General features: G+C 41.8%; 1 protein-coding gene across 2 annotated transcripts in view; it reads right to left on the bottom strand.

Annotated features, from left to right (window-relative positions):
* Window positions 1–23,717, bottom strand: part of ZMAT4 (zinc finger matrin-type 4) — a 373,991-nt gene that overhangs the window by 117,658 nt on the left and 232,616 nt on the right. For both annotated transcript variants that reach the window (XM_027962641.2, XM_027962639.3), the window contains exon 5: window positions 14,405–14,632. In XM_027962641.2, the coding sequence (XP_027818442.1) occupies window positions 14,405–14,632 (228 nt within the window). The remainder of the gene's footprint in view (window positions 1–14,404; window positions 14,633–23,717) is intronic.

Below are 23,717 nucleotides of genomic sequence, written 5' to 3' on the forward strand. Positions count from 1 at the left end.
CCTAAAGAACTTCTGTAGCACATCCTGCAGTGAAGATCTGCTGGCAACAAACTCTTTAGTTTTTGTTTATTTGAAAATGTCTTTATTACACCTTTATCTTTGAAGAATATTTTCACTGTTGACAGGTTTGTTTATTTGTTGCTGTTTTCCTTCCAGATCTTGGAGGAGTTCTCCTGACTTCCGGATACAATTTTTTGTTTTGTTTTGTTTTTTATCTTATAAAATTTGTTTTAGTGAGAAATCAGCTATAATCCATATTGTTGTTGCCCTCTGTCTAATGTCTAACTTTTTATTGGCTGCTTTCAAGGTTTTCTTCTTTATCTTTTGTTTTCAGCAGTTTGACTATGATGTACATGATGATTCAGCTATCGTTTTCTTTATATTTATCTTACTTAAAGTTCATGAGCCTATTAAATATGTAATTTCTTCTGTCATATACATTATCGTTTTTTACATTGCCTCATGCACTACTACTGGGGCATTTTAATATTTTAAAATATCTTTTCCTCTGTGCTCTTTAGTTTGGGTCATTTCTAGTAATATAACTTCAACTTTTCTGACTCTTTAGCCAAATCCAGTTGGTGTTATAAAGACATTTGATGAATTTTTATTTTGGATATTTTGTTTTTCAGAGCTAAAATTTCCACTCCGTCTTTTTGTTTGTTTCTATTGATGATCAGATTTTCTACTTCCTAACTCATTAGTATATTTTCCTTTCTGTCCTCAAATGTATCCAATAGTTGGATCATCTCAGTGAGTGTTAGTCTCTACTGATTGTTGTTTTTTTTTTTTGAATACCAGTCACATTCTCCTATTTCTCCATAAGCATGTATATTAACTTAGTAATTTTTTTTGGACATTATGAAAGAGTACCTTGTGTAAACTCTGAATTCTGTTATAGTCCTCCAAAAGAACTGATTTTTATTTTTTTGAAGCAGACAGTGGGCTTAGCCACTTAAACTTTCCCTGATTGTCTGTGTGTTAGAGTGGAGGTATCAGATGAAACTTCTGCTCAGTCCTTTTAGCCTTTGCCAGGCTGTTTGGAGTTGGCTTCATGAATGTGATGTTTCGGTGGCAGGGACAAGTTTAGGAAGAATATAAAAACAGAATTTGAGGCTTCCGCTCTATGGCTTCTCTTTCTTGAATTTTTCTTCCAATCCCTAGTGCCATTGTCCCCAAGAGCTATTTTATTCTAGTTCTTCAAGGCATTAAGACTGTAGCTTTTACCTCGGTTTTAGCCAATCAACTTGCTGCTGACTGAGGTCAGCCTTGAGGGGAAAAAGCCATAAAAACTGGGAGACTCACTCAATGTTGCTTCCTTCTTCCAAGTATTCACTTCCCTCGAGTTCTTGCCTGTTTTTCATGCTCTTCATTGCTTCCAAGTACATGATTTTTATATATTGACCAGAGTTTATAGTCATTATCAATTGGTGGGTTCATCTGATAAGAGTTATTCCACTGTTAACAGAGCTGGACTCCCATGATTGGGTGCAGCAAGAGTGGATTCCATTCAACTCGTAGCCACATTTGGAGAAAATGAGAGACAATTAGAAACCATGTGTATGATGAGTAATCGCGCATATGTGTACAGGTAAGAGTATGTACGTGTGTTGCAGAAGCCAATTTGACTACAAAGTTCTCCACTGAAGAACTTTTATGTTAGACAGGTACAGTTGTGTACTTGAAATTGAGGGAAGAGAAGTGAGACAAGGAGATGAGTAAGAGGCCAAAGCTGGCCTTTGCCCTTGGTGGTTCAAAGCATGTCTCAAATAAATCAAGGTGCCTCCAGAGCTCTACTTGTATGAGTTTGCTTAGAGCTTCCAGTAGAGATTTAGCTTGTCCAGACTCAAGTCAAATAGTGATTTTAAAAGCTATTTGCTAAGACTACACTTCTGAATCAAGTCCGTACCTAGCCCCTGGAGTGCAGAAGCCCATGAGTTGTCAAAAAGAATAGGGAGGGGACAAAATAAAGCTCTTCTTCATGGGCCCGAGGTAGGGTCAGTTCCTCATTAAAGCTGGGTTTGGACAATCTGATGCACCAGATTCCATTCCAGAGACGCAGCTGTCCACACCTGAAGCCCATGGACTTACAGTAGAGTGTTCCTCTGTGGTTTAGAGTGACTGGATGGAACCTAGATGGAAGATGATACTACAGGATACATTGCGGATGACCCAGCCTGACACCTTCACTGTATAAGAGAGGACTGAGGCCCAGAGAGGTGAAGCGGCTTCTCAAGATCTCCCAGCTCCTCAATAACAGAGACAAGACTCAACCCCAGATTTTCTAACTCTCAGTCCACTACCCTGAAGCTTGAGCAGTAGCCAAGACTTTGTGAAACCACAACCCTCTCCAAAGAAAGGGTTCATAGTGAGCAATGGATGCCCTTCTTTCACATGTAACCACATAAGAAATCAAGACCTTTACAAAATTTACACACACAAAATTTACAAAACAGGAATGCCTGATAACTCATTTTAAATCATTTAACAGTTTGCCAGCTGGTATCTGTGAAAAGCAAGGCTGCCGCTTCACTGAGCCATTAGCTATTTCAGTAAATGTATCATTATTTGTCATACTTTGCAAAAATAGACTCCAAATTCAAGTTATTACATATTTTTTTTCATTACCCAGATCTAAGAACCCACTTAGCTAATGGAGGCATCATATATACCTTCCAATTTAGAAAAAAAAAAAAAAGTTAAATAACATTTCTATCAGCAGCACACCACCAACCTCCATACTTATAAAGATACCTTCAGTTTTATTATTGTGTTATTCATTATTGTGTGTTTATCATTTTGTTAAAAATGATTTATTTGTCCTGTTTGTTACAGTAAAGACATATAAATCATTTGGGGATTTTAAGCACATTTTTAAAGTACTGTTAAAATGCTTACTTTTCCTATTAAACTTGGAAATTTCCTGAAGTCAAGGACTATGTCTTGTTCATTATTGCATTCCAGCTTCGAGCATGATAACATGTGACATATAATACACTTCACCGATGAAGTATTTGTTGAATGACTAGTGGATGAATAAATAAACAAATAAATAAAAATAAAGAGATTTCTCTTTCAGGTGATTCTATTCTAGCAAAGCATCAGTAAGACTGGATTTCTCCAATTTCATAGAGCAGTTTCCGCCTTGGGCACATAGCCCTTCAAAAATTCCAGACACAGTTTACCAGACCTACTGTTTCTTCCCTTACATCGACCTCCACTAGAAAAACCTCATTTTCTTGGGGGAAAAGTTTTCATGTGATGATAATTGCCAGTAGCAAAATCTATTTGAAAAATAGATCAAAAGAGTAGGATAGACTATTTGTGTGTGTGCGTTTTCCTTCCTGTATCTCAGTGCATTTATACACATAGGACACAGCAGAGATCTTCAGGGTAAAAGCTTTTCACAGTATTTCACTTGCCACCACCCTGCTGTGGACTTCTTGAAGATGGGAGAATCTCTTCTTTTATATTCCAGGACAATGCCATCTTTATATGCCAGGATTTATCACAAGGCCTGTTACATGCTAAGTGTTCATTAAATACTAGTCAAAATAAGATAGTGAACAAAAATATCAGTAGGCAGGCTCTCCTTTGAATAAATCTGACAATTTGTTTTGTGCACCTTAATCTCCGTTTTCACCATCCACTCTGATAGAATCTATCTATTGCAGAAAATTAGGTCTATCTGTAGCAGCTTTGAAAAAAACCGACACATCACTATTTTTTTTTTTGCATGGAGTTAAAGCTATCATTTTAGAAACAAAGAAAATAGTTTTCCATTTGTTAAAAGACAGGTTTCTCCTATCTTTGCATCTTTGCACAAAGCATCCCTTATTTTGTCAAATGACAAAGCCCGACTAACAAAGCCCACAGCTATTGGAAGAGTCAGCATGGCAGATACATGTTCCTAGAACCTAAGGAAAACATTGTGCTGAGCTCTCACTAAATACTAGCCTAGTTCTGGAGCTTAAAGTAAACAATAGAGACCTTCAGTCAATACTGAGGAAGAGCCTTAGGGCACCGAGGAAGGAGAGCAGCTTCACACTGATATTGTCAGCTTCCTCAGGGTAGCCAAAACAGGCATCTAAAGAACACTTCAGTGACCTGCAATTTTGGTGGGTGTGTTCTGATGTTGTTTTTGCCCTGTTCTTGGTCAACATCTCAAAACCAAGGACGCTGGTTCCATGTGTCAAATTTAAGGCCGTTTCCAACGCATTGTCCCTACTCTGAAACGAGAAATGCAAGCCGCTGTCTTTGATAAGTTTGCCCACAATGCCTAAAGGGAGGCAGAATGATTCCTTTGGAACAACCAAGCTCATCTATTTTGGAAGCTAGTCAGTGATGATGAAGAGTTAATCCAGCTTCTTTAGACATGGTCCCATCCATTAGCTACATGAAGAACAATAATGGACCAAAATCTGTCACAGCTGAAGAAAGAATGGCCCGACAGAATGTAAACAGACTGCCATGAGTGTTCATCAGCTACATTTCTTGCTGGATTTGAGGGTGAACAAAAATTTCAGTTATTATTCATATTACTCATTAAATTTCTATTTTTCCTATTAGTGTTCCCAAGGCCTTGCCAGGGTATCTTTCAGAATTCTAATGCTCTGATCCCTCTTCATTTGACTGGCGTGGGGAAGGTAGAGTCTACTGAACCCCCTGGGAAGAGAAATAAGTGTTACCTTTCAGGGGGCCCATTTCTCCCCTCCCCCTGCTAGACCTCAGGCCCCACAAGCCTTCACAGTGGCCTCTGCATCGATTCTACTTAGGTTCCTGGCCTCCTGAATCCCCCTACTCCAATCCATCACACAGCAATCCCCTGAAAGCCCAGATGAAGCCAGTCATCGTCCTACTTAGAAAAGAAAAAAAAAAAAAAAAAAAAAGGCATGGCTAGCAAATACAGTTCAGCTTTGCCTGCCATGGAAACTATTTATAATTTGGTTCTGATTTGTCTTCTCAGCTTCATCTCACTCGCACATCTAACTCCGCTGAACTTGACTGCTAATGGTGCTCACACCTCTGCCACCCCTCCGCACCTTTAGTCATGCTGGTCCTCTGCTCTCAAGACATTGATCATCCGTTTCCACGTGTCCTGATGCTGACTCCAGGTTGGAAGTCATCATTCCTCTATCTTCAATTCCCTAAAACATCGTACTGGGTTGGCTTTTCAGCTCTGTTTTTGTTTTCATATTTTGTGTTATATTTATTTTAATAAACATATTGTTTTGCTCTCCCCCTTGTTCTCAATACTTTAAACTCTTTGAGGTGAGAGGATGAGGCACAGACGTTTGAATATTCCGTGTAATTTGAGACACCGGGCCTGGTATGTAATAGGTGCTTAGTAAGCATGGATGAATGAATGACTGAATGAAAATGATTTCTTCCATATCACCCTCTTTTCCCACACCAGTAGTATGACAGGAACACGAGCCATTTAAGCAGTTTAATTATCTAACCCAAAATGTGGGCTCTGAAGATCAGAGCGAGTCTAGATGCAACAGCTGAGGTGTCAAAACACATTAAAAATAATAATGCAAAAATAACCAGGTGTAATCTAAGCTGAGCATTTTCTTCTGGCACCTCTTCCCCTACCATTCAATTTAGAATTATGTTCTATAATTATCATATCTGCTTAAAGGTCCTATTTTCTGCTGATTCTCAACTAGATAAAATGCATACAGCTCTCCAAGACTGAAAATATTTCTAAGAGGAATGAACTAAGGCTTTAGTTTTCCCTTCTTAAATGGAATAAAAAAACACCTCACTGAACATAGGAATTTTTTAAATCAAAAAGTCAGCACTGGGAAATGTTCCGTCATCCATCTGAGACCCATAATTGTGAGAGCACCAGAGAAAACCGGGGTTGCTTAGCAAGTGTGAGGCCACTCAAGCGCTTGGCCACCACTCAGGACCTTCCATCAAGGATACCTTGTTTTGGATACTGTAGGTGATGCAAAGAATAATAAGTCCACGACTGGGTTAAAAGTGAGGTAGGAGACAGATAGGCCCCTGGACTGGACAACTGGTGTTTCTCAAGTGGAGTAAAGCTGAAATTTTGTTCTCAGCCAGACACTCCAAGGACAAAGCTAGAGGCAGAAGCTGAGCTCTGCTGAAGTAAACAGATATGGTGCTCGCTCCTGAGATCAAGGGAAAAGTCCCTGTCTGCACATGCACAGAAGGTTTCTTGGGGGTCAAAAAGGGAGGCGGTGCCACCCCATAATAAGTGTGGGCATGCATTCACAGGCCTCTGTGGTGGGATCCATCTTAGCAAAAAGTTGCACACGCCTATTGCGGAGGGTCCTAGGCCCCGTCAGGAGTGAAAAGATGAAACAGGATATTAATGATTGGCCAAAGACCTGGAAGGACTGTCCTATCTAAGTGATTTAAATTACCTCTTTACTGAGCTCCTCACTCAGAATGCCTGCTATCCGCTCCGGGTGTATATTTCTGCCTAGCTTCCATCTTAAATAAACTGTTTCTCAGTGTGCTCTCCCATTTGTTATGCTGCGGCTCTAATAATAAACTCGTACCTGTTTTTTACAGTGTTTGCCTCCTTGAAATACTTCCACTTTCAAACAGGGAAAAAGAGCCAGGGCCGCTTTGCTTCTAGCCTCTGGCCCCCATAGCAGCTAGGATTCCTGGTTTCACCCAGGCTACACAGGTTTAGATCCTGGACAGGGAATTAAGGTCTCTCCTCAGGACTGCTTACTGCTATCTCTCCAAGATCATAAGCATCATGCCAGGTAACACCGAATGCCCAGCCCACGGTTCACACTTCAGCAGAAGTTTCTGACGGTATCTGGATACCCAGCCTGGCCAGTTAAGAGTCAGTCGTGGGCAGGACTTGCCTCTACATGGAAGGGACAGCTGTCCACGGCTCTGGAGGACCAGCTGGCCACCAAACTTTGTTGAATTCACATCCAATTCCTTTCTCATTTTTTGCCTTTACTGATATCCTCCCTGCCACTGCTTCCTTTTGTTCAAGTTGATGCAATTTCTCATTGGATTAAATTAGAAGCTTCCCAATAAAAAATTCCTTGCCTCCCAACCAGTTCCCTTCTAATCCAGCTGTCTTGGTGGACGTGTCTATAGACGTTTCTTTCAAAACCACAAATACAAACATGTCATTTTCATGATAAAGGTCTGAGTTACTCCCTTCAGGGTTCCATATTCAACTGTCACCGTGATCTGACTTTCTCTGGCCACTTCTCCCATTAACCCTAAACGTGGCCTTAAGCTCTTCTCACTTGGTGCTCCTTACCAGCCCTGAGACAACCACTGTTCTGATTTTTTTTTTTCCCCACTATAATTTATCTGGGGCTTACCAGGTGGCACTAGCGGTAAAGGACCTGCCTAAAATGCAGGAGATGTAAGAGATCAAATTTCTATCCCTGGGTTGGGAAGATGCCCTGGAGGAGGATCCCACTCCAGTATTCTTGCCTGGAGAATCCCACGGACAGAGGCGCTTACAGTCCATGAAGTGGCAGAGTCGGACACGACTGAAGCAACTTGGCACGCAGCAGGCAAGCTGCAACCACCCCACACATCTCCTCCAGGGGGCGCTGCTGTCCCCGGTTCATATGCCTCTGCGGGGATTCCATCTTCTGCCTGGAGCCTGGTATCACTTGGGCGCCTGACCTGCACATCTTTCAGTATCCTTCAAGGCTCACTTGATCCCAGGGTGCATTCCCAGGAATGACAGAAGCAGGACCTGTTCTTCGACAGAGGGAAGAGCCTGTGACCCACAGTGGAAATGAACCAAGCCCTAAAGTATCGAAAGGTGAGACATAGGGTTCTCACTGCTGCTGCTGCTGCTAAGTCGCTTCAGTCGTGTCCGACTCTGTGCGACCCCACCAGGCTCCCCTGTCCCTGGGATTCTCCAGGCAAGAACACTGGAGTGGATTGCCATTTCCTTCTCCAATGCATGAAAGTGAAAAGTGAAAGGGAAGTCACTCAGTCGTGTCCGACTCTTCGCGACCCCATGGACTGCAGCCCACCAGGCTCCTCCGCCCACGGGATTTTCCAGGCAAGAGCACTTGTCTGTTTTACACACAGCACCAGTAGTGTCCAAATGTCAATCGCCATCTCCCTCTTCACGCCACCACTCCTTCCCCACTTGATGTCCATGTTTGTTCTCTATGTTGCCCATTTCTGCTTTGCAAATAAGTTCACCTACACCATTTTTCCAGATCCATTAATGCATTAATATATGGTTTTATCTTTCTGACTTACTTCACTTTGTATGACAATTTCTATATCCATCCACAACTCGGCAAATGGCACAACTCTGTTCCTTTTTTTTATCACTGAGTAACGTTCCACCACACACACACACACACACACACACATATATATATATACACACACACACCACATCTTCTTTATCCACTCATCTGTTGATAGACATCTAGGTTGCTTCTATGTCCTAGCTATTGTAAATAATGCTGCAATAAATATTTGGGGTGCATGATTTTTTTAATTACACTTTTCTCAGGGTATATGCCCAGAAGTGGGATGGCTGCATCTTATGTTATCTCTATTTTTAGTTTGTTAAGGAGCCTCCATACCGTTCTCCATAGTGGTTGCACAATTTACATTCCCACCAGCCCTGTAGGAGGTGACCCTGAGGAAAGGCAGAACATTTAAACTCACAAGGAAGATAAGCTGCAAACACCTCTGCGCACTTAGAATAAATCACAACTTCTTCCAACAACCTACTAGGATCTACGCAGTGTGACCTCACCTAAATCCAGTCTCACTTTTTACCCCTCTCCTGTCATTAGCTTCAGGCTCTCTGCCTACCACAGGACCTTTGCACCTGCCAACACCTCTGCCTGAAGGAGCAGATGCTTCATGTTGGGATCCTTCGCTTCCTTCACAGGTCACAGTTCCACATATCAGCTTCTCTGAGTGGCTGTCACTAACCTTCCCATCTAAAGGAAACCACCTCTCTCCCATTCGTGCTTGTCATCAGCTAAACATATTTTGTTTGTTTCCTGCGTCTTCTCAAGATAGGAACCTTGTCTTCTCATTCACTGAAGTATTTCCAGTACTTCATACCTGGTACCTAGTAGGCATTCAGTGTTAGTGGAATGAAGTGGGAAAGAAATGAAAAAGTAAAAGAAGGAGTCAAAGAGGAAATACAGAAGTGACAGATAACCAGCTGTCTGTTTCTAAAATCTGGACCTCGAGTCACTGATCAGAAGTTCTGGGTCTGTCATCTCACAGGGAGACTGGGTACCCCTAAACAAGCTGGAAACTCCCGTTATTAATAACTTGGCCCCCAAATCTCTGGAGTCACCGAGGGTATTGAATTGGCCACGCCCTAAGGGAGAATGGTTTTCAGATGAAGAAAGGATTGCTGAAAACTCACATGGAGATGCTTAAGCAACCTGCCCTGTCTCTGTCAATTCCACCCATGACATCCATCAAGTCCTGGGCAGAGGACCTCAGAGAAACTATTTTCTGTTGATCTGGTTCTCATGAGAACAGGCAGAGATCTTTGTTAGATTTGTTTAAAACAAAATCCATGACTTGACGTGGTTTTTTGTACTTACTAATTCCACCTGTGGATGAGATATTTTTCACTCCAAAGTCTACAAGTGTGCAGTTTGTCACGTGGGCCAGTCGTTTGCCTGCATTACGACTGTGGTGGTTTAACAGTGTCCACGTGTTCCCTCATAGCCCTCTCTTCAGGGGTAGAGGTGAATTCCCTCCCACCACTTGAACAGTCACTGGCATTGACTTCTAGAGCTAGCCTGGTGGCTCAGTGGTAAAGAAACTGCTTGCCAATGCAGGAGACCCAGGAGACATGAGTTTGACCCCTGAGGTTTGGAAGATTCCCGTGGAGAAGGAGATGGTAGCCCATTCCAGTATTCTTGCCAGGGAAATCCCATGGACAGAGGAGCCTGGCGGGCTATACAGTCCATGGGATTACAAGAGTCAGACACAACTTAGCAACTAAACCACCATCACCATGATTTAATTCTAGCCTATAAAAAGTAATGGAAGCAAGACCATGTGACCTTGGAGCATCCTAAAAAGAATGGCCTCCACTTGAGGCTCCATGGGAAGCCAGTAACCACAGCATAGACACCTTCAAAATCGCTGGGAGAAGCCCACAAAGAGAAAAACCGAGGTCTCCTGCATCACACGAGTGAATTACCTTTTATTTCTTTTTTAATTTGACTTTTGAAACTGACATGTCACTGTCTCCTTGGATACAGTTACATGAGTTTTGACAAACAGACACATACAGCCACATAGCTGTATCAAGATCCAGGTAAGTTCCATGACCCCACAAATGTCCTCTTGCGGTCCCACTACAGTCGACTCATTCCCCTCGCCCCCAGGGACCAGCAAGCACTACTCTGCTTTCTGTAATGGAATGAACCACCTTTCAAAGCAGAACCGAAGCCCAGGCTGAAATCTCAGCTACACAGGGATGAGAAGTCTCAAGTCAGGATCACCCAGTCAAGCCACTCCCAAATCGCCCCCTAAAAACTTTCAGAGATAATAAAGGTCTACAATTTTTTAAGCCACTAAGTTTTGACTGTCACACAGCAATAGCTGTACTGTTTGCCTTTGGAAATGCTTCAGTTTTTTTAACCTAGAGTGCTTTTCCTTCTTAGAGAAGCCCCAAAGCCCAAGGCCCCTGCCCAGGTACCCTAGGTGACCAGAAGGTGGAGGAAGGTCACTGAATGATATGACCAAGCTCATCTTGTTTTGTTGTTCAGATACTCAGTTGTGTCCAACTCTTTGCGACCCCATGGACTGTAGCTTACCAGGCTCCTCAGTCCATGGAATTTTCCAGGGAAGAGTACTGGAGTGGGTTGCCATTTCCTTCTCCAGGGGATCTTCCCAACCCAGGGATCGAACCCAGGTCTCCTGCATTGCAGGCAGACGCTTTACCATCTGAGCCACCTAGACTTTCCTAATTCAATAATGTCTGCTTACCAGACATTATTTAAGAAAATGAAGAGCCAAGACATATGCTAAGACAAAATATTCATAATGGGTATATTTGTATTGATAATATATGGACACCTTCCACTTACTACTCAATAATAAAAAGGCAGGCAACCAATTTTTTTTTTAATTGGCAAAAGACATGAATTGTCTAATTCACAAACGTAGATATACAAATGACCAACATTTTAAAATGTTGGACACCATTAGCCTACAAGGAAACACAAATTAAATTCATAGTGACATGCTCTCCTACACCCACTAGAATGACTATTATTTGAAAGACAAATGTTGGTGAGGATGTAGAATTCATGTACATTGCTTTAGGGCGTGCAAAATAATGCAGCTACTTGGAAAACATTTTGGCAGTTTCTTATACAGTTAAAAATGAACCCAACTTATGACCCAACAATTGTACTCTGAGATATTTAACAACAGAAGAAAAAACATCTGTCTACAACAACAAAAATAATGTTCAGGAAAGCTTTATTCAACATACCACCCGCCCCCCCACCCAAAAAAAGAGAGAAGCAGGCATAAGCCAAATGCAGGATTTCTGCCTAGAAGAAATCCACTCAGTGATAAACAGCAAGAAGCTACTTGCTTTCTGTGCAACCAATGGATCCATTTCAAAGTGATATCAGAAACTAGATCTAGAAACATGCATACTTTCTGTGGTCATTTATACAAAGTTTTAGAACAAGCAGAACTAAGCTATGGTGAACCAAAGAAGAAAAGTCGCTGGGAATCTGGAATGGGAGGCTAGGGTTGACTGAGAAGGGGTACCTGGCAACGATGTTGTGATGGAAAAGTTATGGATTAACAGGAGTATGGGTTACACAGGCATTTGCATGGTTAAAACCCAATGAACTATATAACACAGTATCTCTGCATTTCACCATATATAAAATATATGTCATTTTTTTAAGTTAGATGAAAAAGTCATAAGTAATTTCCTGTAAAAATATGCAATCGGGATCCTTTTAGAAAGGAAAGTGTTTGCTGTGTTTAAAATGTAGAATTTTCAATGATTTATTTAAATCTTGCTTTCTCTATTTATTCATTCATCCAGCAGTCATTGAGTACCTGCTCTGTATCTGTCACTGTTCTAGGTGTTTCTGAACATATCAGCGGGCAAAACAGACATAGATCCCTGCTTTTAAGTCGCTAACAGTCTATAGGAGTAGGGAGAAATCAGGAAAACCAAATTAAATGGGTAAATGTGGTGTCTAAAATCTGAGAAGTGCTAAGAAAGAGAAGAAGCCTGTGACATTGCCATATCATCCTCCAGCTGCTTGACAACGTTTTTTAAAAAGTTATAGATATGCCTGTATTTACTGATTAGCATTTTTGCCTTTGTTAATTGATGGATCACTCACTAGAAGATTTCCAGAAATAGCAGACAGGGTGTATGTGTGTGTGTTTTAAAACTTGCTGGGTTATCATCATTGCTTTCTTCCCCAAGCTTTTGCAATATTTAATGCCTGGAAGCATATATATCAAGATGTCACCTGGGGTGAGTGGAAAGGTTGGTTTCAAGGACACTGTGCTCAGCGCAAATCCCATTTCGTTTGCTACTGAGTCAGAATCTCACTGAGTTATCAAGTCCCAGAGCAGCTCTTTTTGTCTTCTGTATAAAAAGACCAACCACTCAAATGTTACAGAATTCAGACACCCAAGTCATTAAGATGTGGTTGTACATAAAAGAGGCATCCCTGATAATTCAAAACAGACAAGAAGAATGTGCTCTAGGAATCATTCTTCTCCAAATCATAATATCTGGCACAAAACATAAATAAAGCCCTCTTTTTCTCCTTCAGTGCCTGCCGTCAAGGAGTTACAGAGCAGACTTGTTATCTGCCAGGAACAGCAAGTTGTGGAGAGGCCTTCAGCTAAAAAATACTCCTCCTGTATTTTTTAACAAGGCAGAGACTGAGAACACAAGTAATTCCCCAGCAGACAGCAATAGGACCAACAATTCAAAAGCATCTGCGACGTGATTATCCAACACACCAAAATATTAAGCTCCATGCTGTTTCTCTTTAGCTACAAGACCTACACAAAAATAAAGTGGTTTTGCTCTTTGCTCTTAGTTCTTGTTTTTAATCATGTATCTTGGAAAACTCAGTCTCTCATCAGGTTCCATAGATGTCCTAATGGACCCCCAGTCTTAAATCTATGCCATGTCACAGGATTCCTCCATGATAATGTGTTTATTTGCCAGTTACCTCTTACGCTTTCCTCTCTTTTACCAGAACATGCATGATTCTGCTCACAGAGAATGCCTTCTCACCTGTAAAATGCCACCAACATTTCTAGTTCCAACACAAGTCCCTTTCTTTAGTGAAGTCTTCCCCAACCAACACAGTTAGAAGTGACCTGTTCCTCCTCTCAGCTCACTCAGCATGATCTTCCATCCCACTTATTCTATCTAGACATGTTCTGGGTTCATCTTCTTAGAGGCTAATAGCCCAATCAGAGTGATAAGAATTGTAGGCTCCTTGAACCGAATCCAATTTAAACCGAGGTTGCATTCTCAAAAGTGATTTGCAAATTCTGTTATTACAGTTATTAGGATGGATGATCCCCGGGTCAGTCCCTAAAAGAGTATCTAACCCATAAAATATCTGAGATACAGTAGAACACCCTTTGTAGAATTATGTTTCTGAGAAAATGCATTTCTACTTCTACAATGCCAACATCAGCTGATCAAAACTGTGTAGGTGATCCAAAACTGCTTGAGTAGTCGCTGACGATCAAATACTCTACTAGGTCCTACAGATTGGTTTCTGGCTTCCTTAGGAATGCATAGGACTGATCCTCATCCTGTGACTTACAAGTCTCCACTTCACAGCTTCTGTGAAATCTCATAGACTTCTAATGCTCCGTGGTTTCCCAGCAACAGAAAATATGTGTCAGGTGAGGGAATGGAAGCAGCCAAGTACTGATTCCACACCGGTCCACAGCACTGACTTACCTCAGCTTCCTAACATGCATGCAAAGGTCTTGGGCTTACTTCAAGCCATGAAATAGAGTCAACGGTTTGCTTTGTTTCAACTGACTTCATAAAAGCACACAAATGTAAAACAAAGATAATGGCATTTGCCCTTTTGCATCTGCTCCCTTACAATTCATGTACAAAAGCATTCTTTTGATAAGGTGCTTAAAGATAAGGCAGAAGGAAAAACTGGTTCATAGATGGGCAGCTCTGATCTGAAACTCAGTCAATTAAAATCTGACAACCCCAAATACTTTGAAAGAAAGGAGATGGCAAAATGTTTATGTCCATGTCCATTTCCTTCATTCCTTTTGAGAAGCCTAGAATTGTCCTTAGTAAGCAAAGCAATAAGAAGAATCATCCTAATTTGTGAAAGCGCCACCCTTTCTCAGAAAGCCCAGTTCTGCGGCAGAAATTAGAAGTTTCTCTTACCTCTTAGTTCGCCCATATCCAGAGTTGTCCCCAGCTGCTCTAACAAAGCAACTCTTGCCGCATTCTTTTTGTGCTTCTTGCCATCGTAATGCTGCTGGGCCATCAGAGGATTGTTGAACCAGGCTGCACAGAGTCCACAGTATCTGTCTGAGTCTCTTCTTTGATAGGGAGATGGAGTCACTGGAGCAGTGTCCACCCTCGGAGGTTTAAGTGAGCTCAGAGGTGTAGCTGGGGAGAGAAAAAATGGAGAGAACGACAAGCCAGGTTAGTCCCTTCCTGAGTGCATGCTTCCTCGGTAGTTGAAGATGGAAGAGTCTCACATTCATTCTAGAGCTGAAAAATCCAAGAATTTGGGAAATTTCATGAACGAGAACAGAAAAGATCTTGACTGAAGAATCTTGAGGACCAGGGTATCATTAACAGCCACGAAGGCCAAAGCCACTTAAAACCAGTTACTTCATGAGTGTGCTTCATGGACTGAAAGCACCAACATCACCTGTAGTTTATTGAAGATGCAAATTTCAGATTCAGTCCTGGACCACTGGGTGAGGGCGTACATTTATGAGAGCTTCAGGTGACTCCTGCAAGTTAAATTTGGAAAGCATTGAATTTGGATTCAGTGGTCCTCATCCTTGACGGAGCATTAGGATCGCCTGGGAGGGGTTGAACATTTTGCTTTTGAACCTGGGCTACAATTAAAAATTCCTAATTTATTGCAGTCAGAGATTGTAGTCTGTTATGGTTTCATCTGATAGTTCGGGAGACCACTCTTTAGGAGGAAAGAAAGGCTTTGTTTTTTGTTTAATAAACTCTTGGAGGTCAAGAAATGATTTATTAACCAAAGCCAAAACTTCAAGTTAACATTGAACAATCAGGACTTGAAAGATTCTGAATGAATTAGACATCTGTGTGCTATAAATGGGTATAACTAATAAACAAGGGGTTTGTTGAAGTGATAGAAGCAGACCCATCAGTTGCATAGATGGTACCAATTGACAAAGTCATGCTAATTTTATTGTCAATTACTTATGTTTATTGTGAGAGGTTATTTTCAACCCAAACCTGCTAAAATTGATGCTGAAAGTACAATATTTGTTTAGACCAAAAGACAAACACTATAGAGCACATGTTGCTTATCTAAACTGAAAAGATGGGACTTTCACTATTTTGAGATACACAGCCTCAGCTATTAGCACATTCCATTGTGAGCTTACAGTTATTTTGGGTTCGGGCGGGGGGGGGGTGGGCGGAAAATGAATCTAACTTGGAAGGGTTTACTAACAAAAAACATAATTAACTTTTTTAATGCATTACAACATTCAGTTGCTTGCATCTTTTCAATAACTATGAGTTGGATTATTGTCCTTCTCAGATGATGGACTTCAGAGATGTCCAAGCTTGGGTTTTGTTGTGGTTTTCTTTTCTTTTTAAAAATCATTATTTATTTGCCTGGACCAAGTCTTAGCTGTGGCATGTAGGATCTAGCTCCCCAACCAGGGATCCAACCCATGCCCCTGCACTTCCATGCAGAATGTAAAAACAATGCAAATGAACTTTTATGGAAAACAGAAATGAACTCACAGACACAGAAACAAACTTGTGGCTACTAAAGCGGGACTGGAGGGGCAAATTAAAGTGTGGGGTTCGTACTCCCAAATTACTACACGTGAGACAGATGAGCCTCAGGCATCTACTGTACAGCATGGGGAATTATATCCGATATCTTCTAATCATCCAAAATGGAGTGTAATCTGCAAAAATATGGAATCCTTATGTTGTACAACTGGAACTGACACAAATTTTAAATCAACTGGGTCTCAATAAAAGATAAATAATTTATATACAAATAAATACTCGCTAAAGGACATTTTAACTCAGAAAATGTCTGCATGTCACAATACCTAGAGAGCCTTTTTGGACCTACCCAGAGATCTCACCATTAGGGAAGTTTTTAGCTACTCTGGATGAAACCGAGTGGTATTATTCCTATAGGGACTTAAGAGAAATAAGAAGTCTCTTGAAAGCCTCATTGCAAGATTTAGTAATACATCACCTGGTGATGATAAAACTCCAACTGGGGCTATACCGTTCCTGCAGCCACACAGAATCACTCTGCTCTGACTTAGAAATGCTAATAAAAGCTACAAATATGCAGTTGACCTGTAATGTGAAAGGACTTCTATCCACTTTTCTGAAGGAAATTGGATCTTTCTTCCAAAGTTTCCAGCATCTTTATCAATTTCTGAGGATTTATGGCCATCTATGGTTTTGGATAGAAATGAAAAACATATCAAATGTTTGCAGCCTGGATGAATGCTGACTCGTGAAGCATAATTTACTTATCTCTAAACTGGACCCTAAAAACATTTCAGAATTGATTTTGTCAATTGATACCTTATATACCACATTCTGGCAGGAGCGATACAGCATAGAATTTTCATCAAATAAGATAATCTTATCTTGTGCATAAGAAAGTAGTTTAATGTTGCATTTGCATGGGAGCTTCTTCTCTTTAATAATCCTACCATCCTGGTACAGACCCAGAGTTTAAGTTTTCTTATGCCTCTTTGTCTAACTGTCTTCATAAATCGAAGCTCAGTTTATATTCCCTATGTGTATGTTAGTTGCTCAGTTGTCTCCGACTCTTTGCAGAGTCAGAACTGTTATCTCGCCAGGCTCCTCTGTCCATGGGATTCTCCAGACAAGAATATTGGAGTGACTTGCCATTTCCTACTCCAGGGGATCTTCCCAACCCAGGGACTGAACCTGGATCTCTCACATTGCAGGCAGATTCTTTACCATCTGAGCCACCAGGGAAGCCCATATCCCCTATAGGCAAACAAAGGTAGTAGCTGGGAATGAAAACAGCTTTGACTCAAAATTGGAAATCAAAGCGAAGTTGGACCCCACCACTCCTGAACTGTGTGACCTTCAGCCAATCTCTGATGGCTCTGGTCGCCACAAGGTTCAGTTCAGTTCAGTTCAGTCGCTCAGTCGTGTCCGACTCTTTGCGACCCCATGAATTGCAGCACGCCAGGCATCCCTGTGCATCACCAACTCCCGGAGTTCACTCAGACTCACGTCCATCGAGTCCGTGATGCCATCCAGCCATCTCATCCTCTGTTGTCCCCTTCTCCTCCTGCCCCCAATCCCTCCCAGCATCAGAGTCTTTTCCAATGAGTCAACTCTTTGCATGAGGTGGCCAAAGTACTGGAGCTTCAGCTTTAGCATCATTCCTTCCAAAGAAATCCCAGGGCTGATCTCCTTCAGAATGGACTGGTTGGATCTCCTTGCAGTCCAAGGGACTCTCAAGAGTCTTCTCCAACACCACAGTTCAAACGCATCAATTCTTCGGCGCTCAGCCTTCTTCACAGTCCAACTCTCACATCCAGACAGGAAAAACCATAGCCTTGACTAGGTGGACCTTAGTCGGCAAAGTAATGTCTCTGCTCTTGAATATACTATCTAGGTTGGTCATAACTTTTCTTCCAAGGAGTAAGAGTCTTTTAATTTCATGGCTGCAGTCACCATCTGCAGTGATTTTGGAGCCCCCAAAAATAAAGTCTGACACTGTTTCTACTGTTTCCCATCTATTTCCCATGGAGTGATAGGACCAGATGCCATGATCTTTGTTTTCTGAATGTTGAGCTTTAAGCCAACTTTTTCACTCTCCTCTTTCACTTTCATCAAGAGGCTTTTAGCTCCTCTTCACTTTCTGCCCTAAGGGTGGTGTCATCTGCATATCTGAGGTTATTGATATATCTCCACAAGGTTATCTTTGCATATTTCAGAGAGTACAAATAAGGTATCTCATTCTGGAAATTTTGCATTCAAAAAGGAAGCCATTTTCCTCTGATTCGTTGATCACAGTATCCAAACCCTCAATGCGGCTTTTGGCAGGGTACCAGTGTATCTGTGACCAAGAGGGTTCCCAGGACACGCGGCTTTCAGAGCTAAAGTGGGAAAGTGAAATGAAGTGAAAGTTGCTCAGTCGTGTCCAACCTGTTGTGATCCCATGGACTACACAGTCCATGGAATTCTCCAGCCGAGAATACTGGAATGGGTAGCCTTTCCCTTCTCCAGGGGATCTTTCCAACCCAGGGGTCAAACCCAGGTCTCCCACATTGCAGGAGGATTCTTTACCAGTTGAGCGACAAGGGAAGCCCAAAATGGGAAAAGTTCTGAGCAAACAAGGATGAGTTGATCACCCTAGCCTCTGGGATCAGAATGGATTTAACATCCTACTGGAGAAAAGAATTAAAAGAAAAAAAAGTTCAGAAATAACTGCTCAGGAGACTAGAGCACGTTTTCTTTCAACCAAGCAGAGAAGATCCATTGATAGTTCTCAAAGGCTTACTTGCTAGATCATGAAGTGGGTGTCTTTTGCCAGAGAAAGCGGTAAGACAGTCTCCAGGAAATGGTGTAACGGTGTTCTCACTGACCTGTCTGCCTTCCAGTCCAGAGTCACATGAAGACCTTCAACCCCCACACCCACCCAAGTGAGGCTTCACTAACATCTCTTAGTTCCGACACTTTGTCTCTCTCTTCCTCTCTTCCTTCTTTTTTCCTTCTTTCCTCCTTTTCTCTCTCCCCCTTTCATTCATTCTCACAAAGAATTTGGGGGCTTTTGAAATAACCCTGTAAATGGATGCATTTAAAAACAGGTGGTTTTCTACTCATTGAAAAAGACACACGCACCTTAGTGTTCACAAGAGCATTGTTTGCAACTGCAAATATACGGAAGCAACCTAAGTGTTCGTCGACAGATGGACAGATAAAGATGTGGTACCTATATATACAACGGAACATTACTCAGCCATTAAGAGGAATGGAATTTTGTCATTTGCAGCAACATGGAGGGACTTCAAGGGCATTACAAAATAAGTCAGACAGAGAAAGACAAATACTGCGTGATATCCCTTATATGCAGAATCTAAAAAATACACTAAACTACTGCTGATAACAAAAAAAGAGGCAGACTCACGGACACAGAGAAGGAACCAGTGGTTACCAGCAGTGAGGAGGAAGGTATGATACAGGGCAGGGTGGGTGAGGCACAAATTATTTGGTATAAGACAGGCTCAAGGATATATTGTACAATATGGGGAAAACAGCTAATAGTCTGAAATAACTAAATGGAAAGTAACCTTTAAAACTTGTATAAACATTTAAAAAATAATAATAAAAGTCCATAATGCATTCCCCCCAAAAGTATGTGCTTTTCTTACTGAAGAGTTTTTATCCATGATACTAAGTCTTCCAAGTTTTATGATATTATGCAGTTTATCCTGCCTGCTGTTGTTTTGTTTTTGAAAATCTGAGCTGTCCCCAAATCCAGCTTGACCAATGGGGCAGCTTGAAGCTCGGGAGATAAATCAGCCAGTGTAGGACTCCTGCTTAATAAGTAGCAAAGGAAACGGCAGCGATCAGCTCTCCTGACTTGAGACCCAGCACCATATTTCAATGTCAGCTCGCTTCTAGTGATGTCAAGGGTGCTACAGGCCAAATGCTAACAGATAAACTACAGAGTCGGAACACATTTCCCAGGCTTCAGCATCTGTTCTCAGTAGGGATTATTTGAAAATATGCGTGTTCTCTTAAAATAATTTTCCTAATTTCCAGGCCCTATGATAAACTGCCTTTCATTTCTCTCTCTCTCTATTTTCCTACCCTAAACCAAATTCATGATAGGAGGAATTCTTCTTCAAGTATCACTGTTTTTTTGTACATGCTGTTGACAGTTCAATGTGACCAGGTCACTTAGTGCCTGGCTGAAAAGCAGCTATCCCTACACAGCTGTCCCTACACAGCTTAGCCCAAAGAGTCCAGCCCCTTCTGCAGATAAATGCCTCAACGCCATGCAAACTGTGCAAAGTTGGGGCTCAGAATGTAGGCTCCCTTTGTGCCTCTCACAGAGGACAGCATCCCCTTGTGTAGACAGTAAATGTTCAATAAACATGTGATGAATACATGAAGAAAAGAACTAGTAAATTTCAGTTAATATCAACTTTCGTGTTTTAATAAATGCCTTATGATAGCTAAATTTAAAATCTTTGATAATTTCATTAAACTTACTTTATAGGATTAAAAACAAGTTAGATATTCATAAGTGGAATGAATTAAATACATTGTGGCTCTCTACACTCTGAAATGACCCAGGTTCGGTCCCTGGATCGGGAAGATCCCCTGGAGAAGGAAATGGCAACCCACTCTAGTATCCTTGCCTGGAAAATCTCATGGACAGAGGAGCCTGGTGGGTTGCAGTCCATGGGGTCATAAAGAGTTGGGCACAACTAAGTGACTAATACTTACTGACACCCTGAAACACAGCAGTCAAAATTATGTTTTAGAAAAAATATTTAGTGACCTGGAGAAATGTGCAGGATATAATATAAATGAAAAGACAGAGATTACATGGGGGATGTAAACCAAATTACTTATTAAATTATGCACATAGACATATAAAACTATGAAGACTAGCAGGCTATAAATAAAAATCTTAGGCAATGGTTATCTTAAAGTTGTGGATTATGGATGATGTGGTTTATACTCATGGATATATAACCCTTGATGCGGGGAAAATCATTTTTATTTTTCATCTTATATAGAGGCCACATTTCATGCTAACTTGTTTTAGTGCAAAGTCCAGAAAATGGTGCTTAGGGGACTTTTGGTGCCACAATCAGGTCTTAAATTAAATCTCACAAGATGTTTATTGCAGTGATTTATTCATTAATTTATTTTTGTTTGGGGGAGATGGGCTGGGTGAAAGCTGACTCAGTCAGAATATAATGTAAAAGCTCCAGCTTCTCCCACAAAGGTACTGGGTGATTCCTTTCCCACTACAGCCAGTCCCAAAAAGGCTCTCATGATTTAGACAAAATGAAGCATCTCTCTTGCTTCTCCTCTGATATGTTAGGAAGTGAATACTGCTATCTGAGGCTGCAAGACAGAATAGAAAAATCCATGTGCTACTTCTTAGATGCCATGAAGAAAATTAAAGAACACTATCAAATATCCCATATTCCAAAGCACGTGTCATTAAACACTTCCTGAGAATAAACAAAGATGAGGGTGACTTACCAGAACCATCATTCCGATTCAGTTTTGTATCAACAGTCTGAGTAGAATCAGCCTATTAGTGAGAACTGCTTCCTTACCCACACTGCATTCATAGATCATCAGTCTTCATTAATGTCCTATTCATAGATCATTGATTTTCATTAATATAGGATAATTCCCTCTAGTTCAGTCACTGATTAGGTTCTAAATATCTTGAGTATTCCTGTTTTCTGCAGAATCCTAATCTTCGAAACTAAGTCATTAAATAGAACTTCAGAGGAGATAAAAGCCCTTTTGTAACTTTCTCATGTTGCTTGACAAAAGACTCCCAGGGCTGTGATTCTCCACATTCTTCTAGGCATTGAGATAAGGAGGACAGAATGTAAGTTTCATGAGGACAGAATCTTTATCTATTTTGTCCGCTGACATATCCCAGGTGCTCAGAACCAGTGCGTGCAGAATGAGGGGGAAAATGTCTTCTCCACTGAGCTATTTAGTTAAGAGAAGGAATCACATTTTACTTCAGGAGAGGGGTCCCTCACGTCCAGGATCTAATGCCTGATGGTTTGAGGTAGACTTGATGTAATAATAACAGAAATAAAGTGCAAATAAATGTAATGTGCTTGAATCATCCCAAAACCAAGCCCTAACCTGTATCCATGGAAAAATTCTCTTCCATTAAATCAATCCTTGGTGCCCAAAATAGGGCTTCCCAGGTGGCACCAGCAGTAAAAGAACCCACCTGCCAATGCAGAAGACAGTAAGAGACGTGAGTTCGATCCCTGGGTGGGGAAGATCCTCTGGAGGATGGCACGGCAACCCACTCCAGCATTCTTGCCTGGAGAATCCCATGGACAGAGGAGTCTGGCGGGTCATGGTCAAGAGGGTCACAAAGAGTTGGACACGAGGGAAGTGACTTAGCATGCACACACACTTTAGGACTCTGCTAGGATGACACGGTAGCATCCTCTTTGTTCCAGACTGATCTTAAAAACTCCTTGCTGCGCTGTGGGTACAGCACACTCAAGGCATTCAGTCTTCAAACACTATTCAGTTAAGAAGCTTTATTCCCTCTGAGTTCAGTCTCAGAATCTTTAGTTATGGCCCCCATCCTCAAACTCTGTGCAGAGGTGCCCTGGACAAGGCAGTGAACAAACAGGAGAGCCCATAAGATCTTTTGCAATCCTAGAAGGCATAGTGAATCCAGCAGACCCCATGGGAACCTCTACCTCCAGGTAAAATTCACAGTTTTCAGCATGAGATGCTACCATCCTTTCCATGCTCTCCACATTCCCAGGAAGCTGGACTTCTGGAGGCTGCCGTGTACCTCCAATCCATCCAACCAACCAGTGAGGAACAGGGAACACAGTAGACAGCATCCAGTCTAATTCTAAGATTTGAGAAGTCACACAGTGCCTGCCAGGCAAATGCACCATTAGTCAGTGTGGTTATTTGAGGATAAAGTGCAAAGTTAAGACTTCTTTCAATGTATGCGCATTACTTTTGCACATGGCTGAGAAGTCATTAGGACATAAATACTCATTAAGTTGTTTGGACCCGAAGAGTTATGACATCATCCGGCTGTATTCTTTGCTTATTGCTTGAGCCAGAATTAATGACCGGCTAATTGGACGCTGCTTGAAATGCCTCTCCTCACAAATCTCAGACAAGAGGCAGAGTCGGCTTCCCCAAGAGAGACTCTTGACTCACTGCCACCCCCTGCCCACTCCCAGCAGGTGCCATTCTTAGAGTGGCGAGCGAGACAGCATCACCCAGACCATCGTGGGTACAGTGAGAGAGGGTGGGCGGGTCACTGAGCCTGGGAACAGATACCAACCCCTGCTCTTTTCATTCTGCTACCATCCCCGGCGTCACCTAATCCATACTCCATGCTCAAGGGGTGGGCATGATTTACTCATCCAGAAGCATCAGCTATGCAACCAGGGAGCCAGCTTCCTGGGATCGTTTCTTATAGCCTATGAATATTTATAGAGGATTAAAAGATGAGAAAAGTGATCCGTGCCAGAAGCACAGCGGAGATAAAGCGCCAGCTAAGTTTAGAGGAAGAAGGAGAAAGAGGGTGGCCTTTTGGCCTGGGCTGGAGGGAGGCTGAGACTTTAGAAGTCATTTTAAAGCAGTTGTCGCTGATACTGTCCCCCGAGGAGAACACGTGCATGTACGCTTCCCTCCTTCACCCTTAGCCAGCATCCCCCATGCCCCCAAAGGGACCTCCTGGCTTCTCCATCCAACC

Source organism: Ovis aries, chromosome 26 (assembly GCF_016772045.2).
Source record: "Ovis aries strain OAR_USU_Benz2616 breed Rambouillet chromosome 26, ARS-UI_Ramb_v3.0, whole genome shotgun sequence".
NCBI classification, from domain to species: domain Eukaryota; kingdom Metazoa; phylum Chordata; class Mammalia; order Artiodactyla; family Bovidae; genus Ovis; species Ovis aries.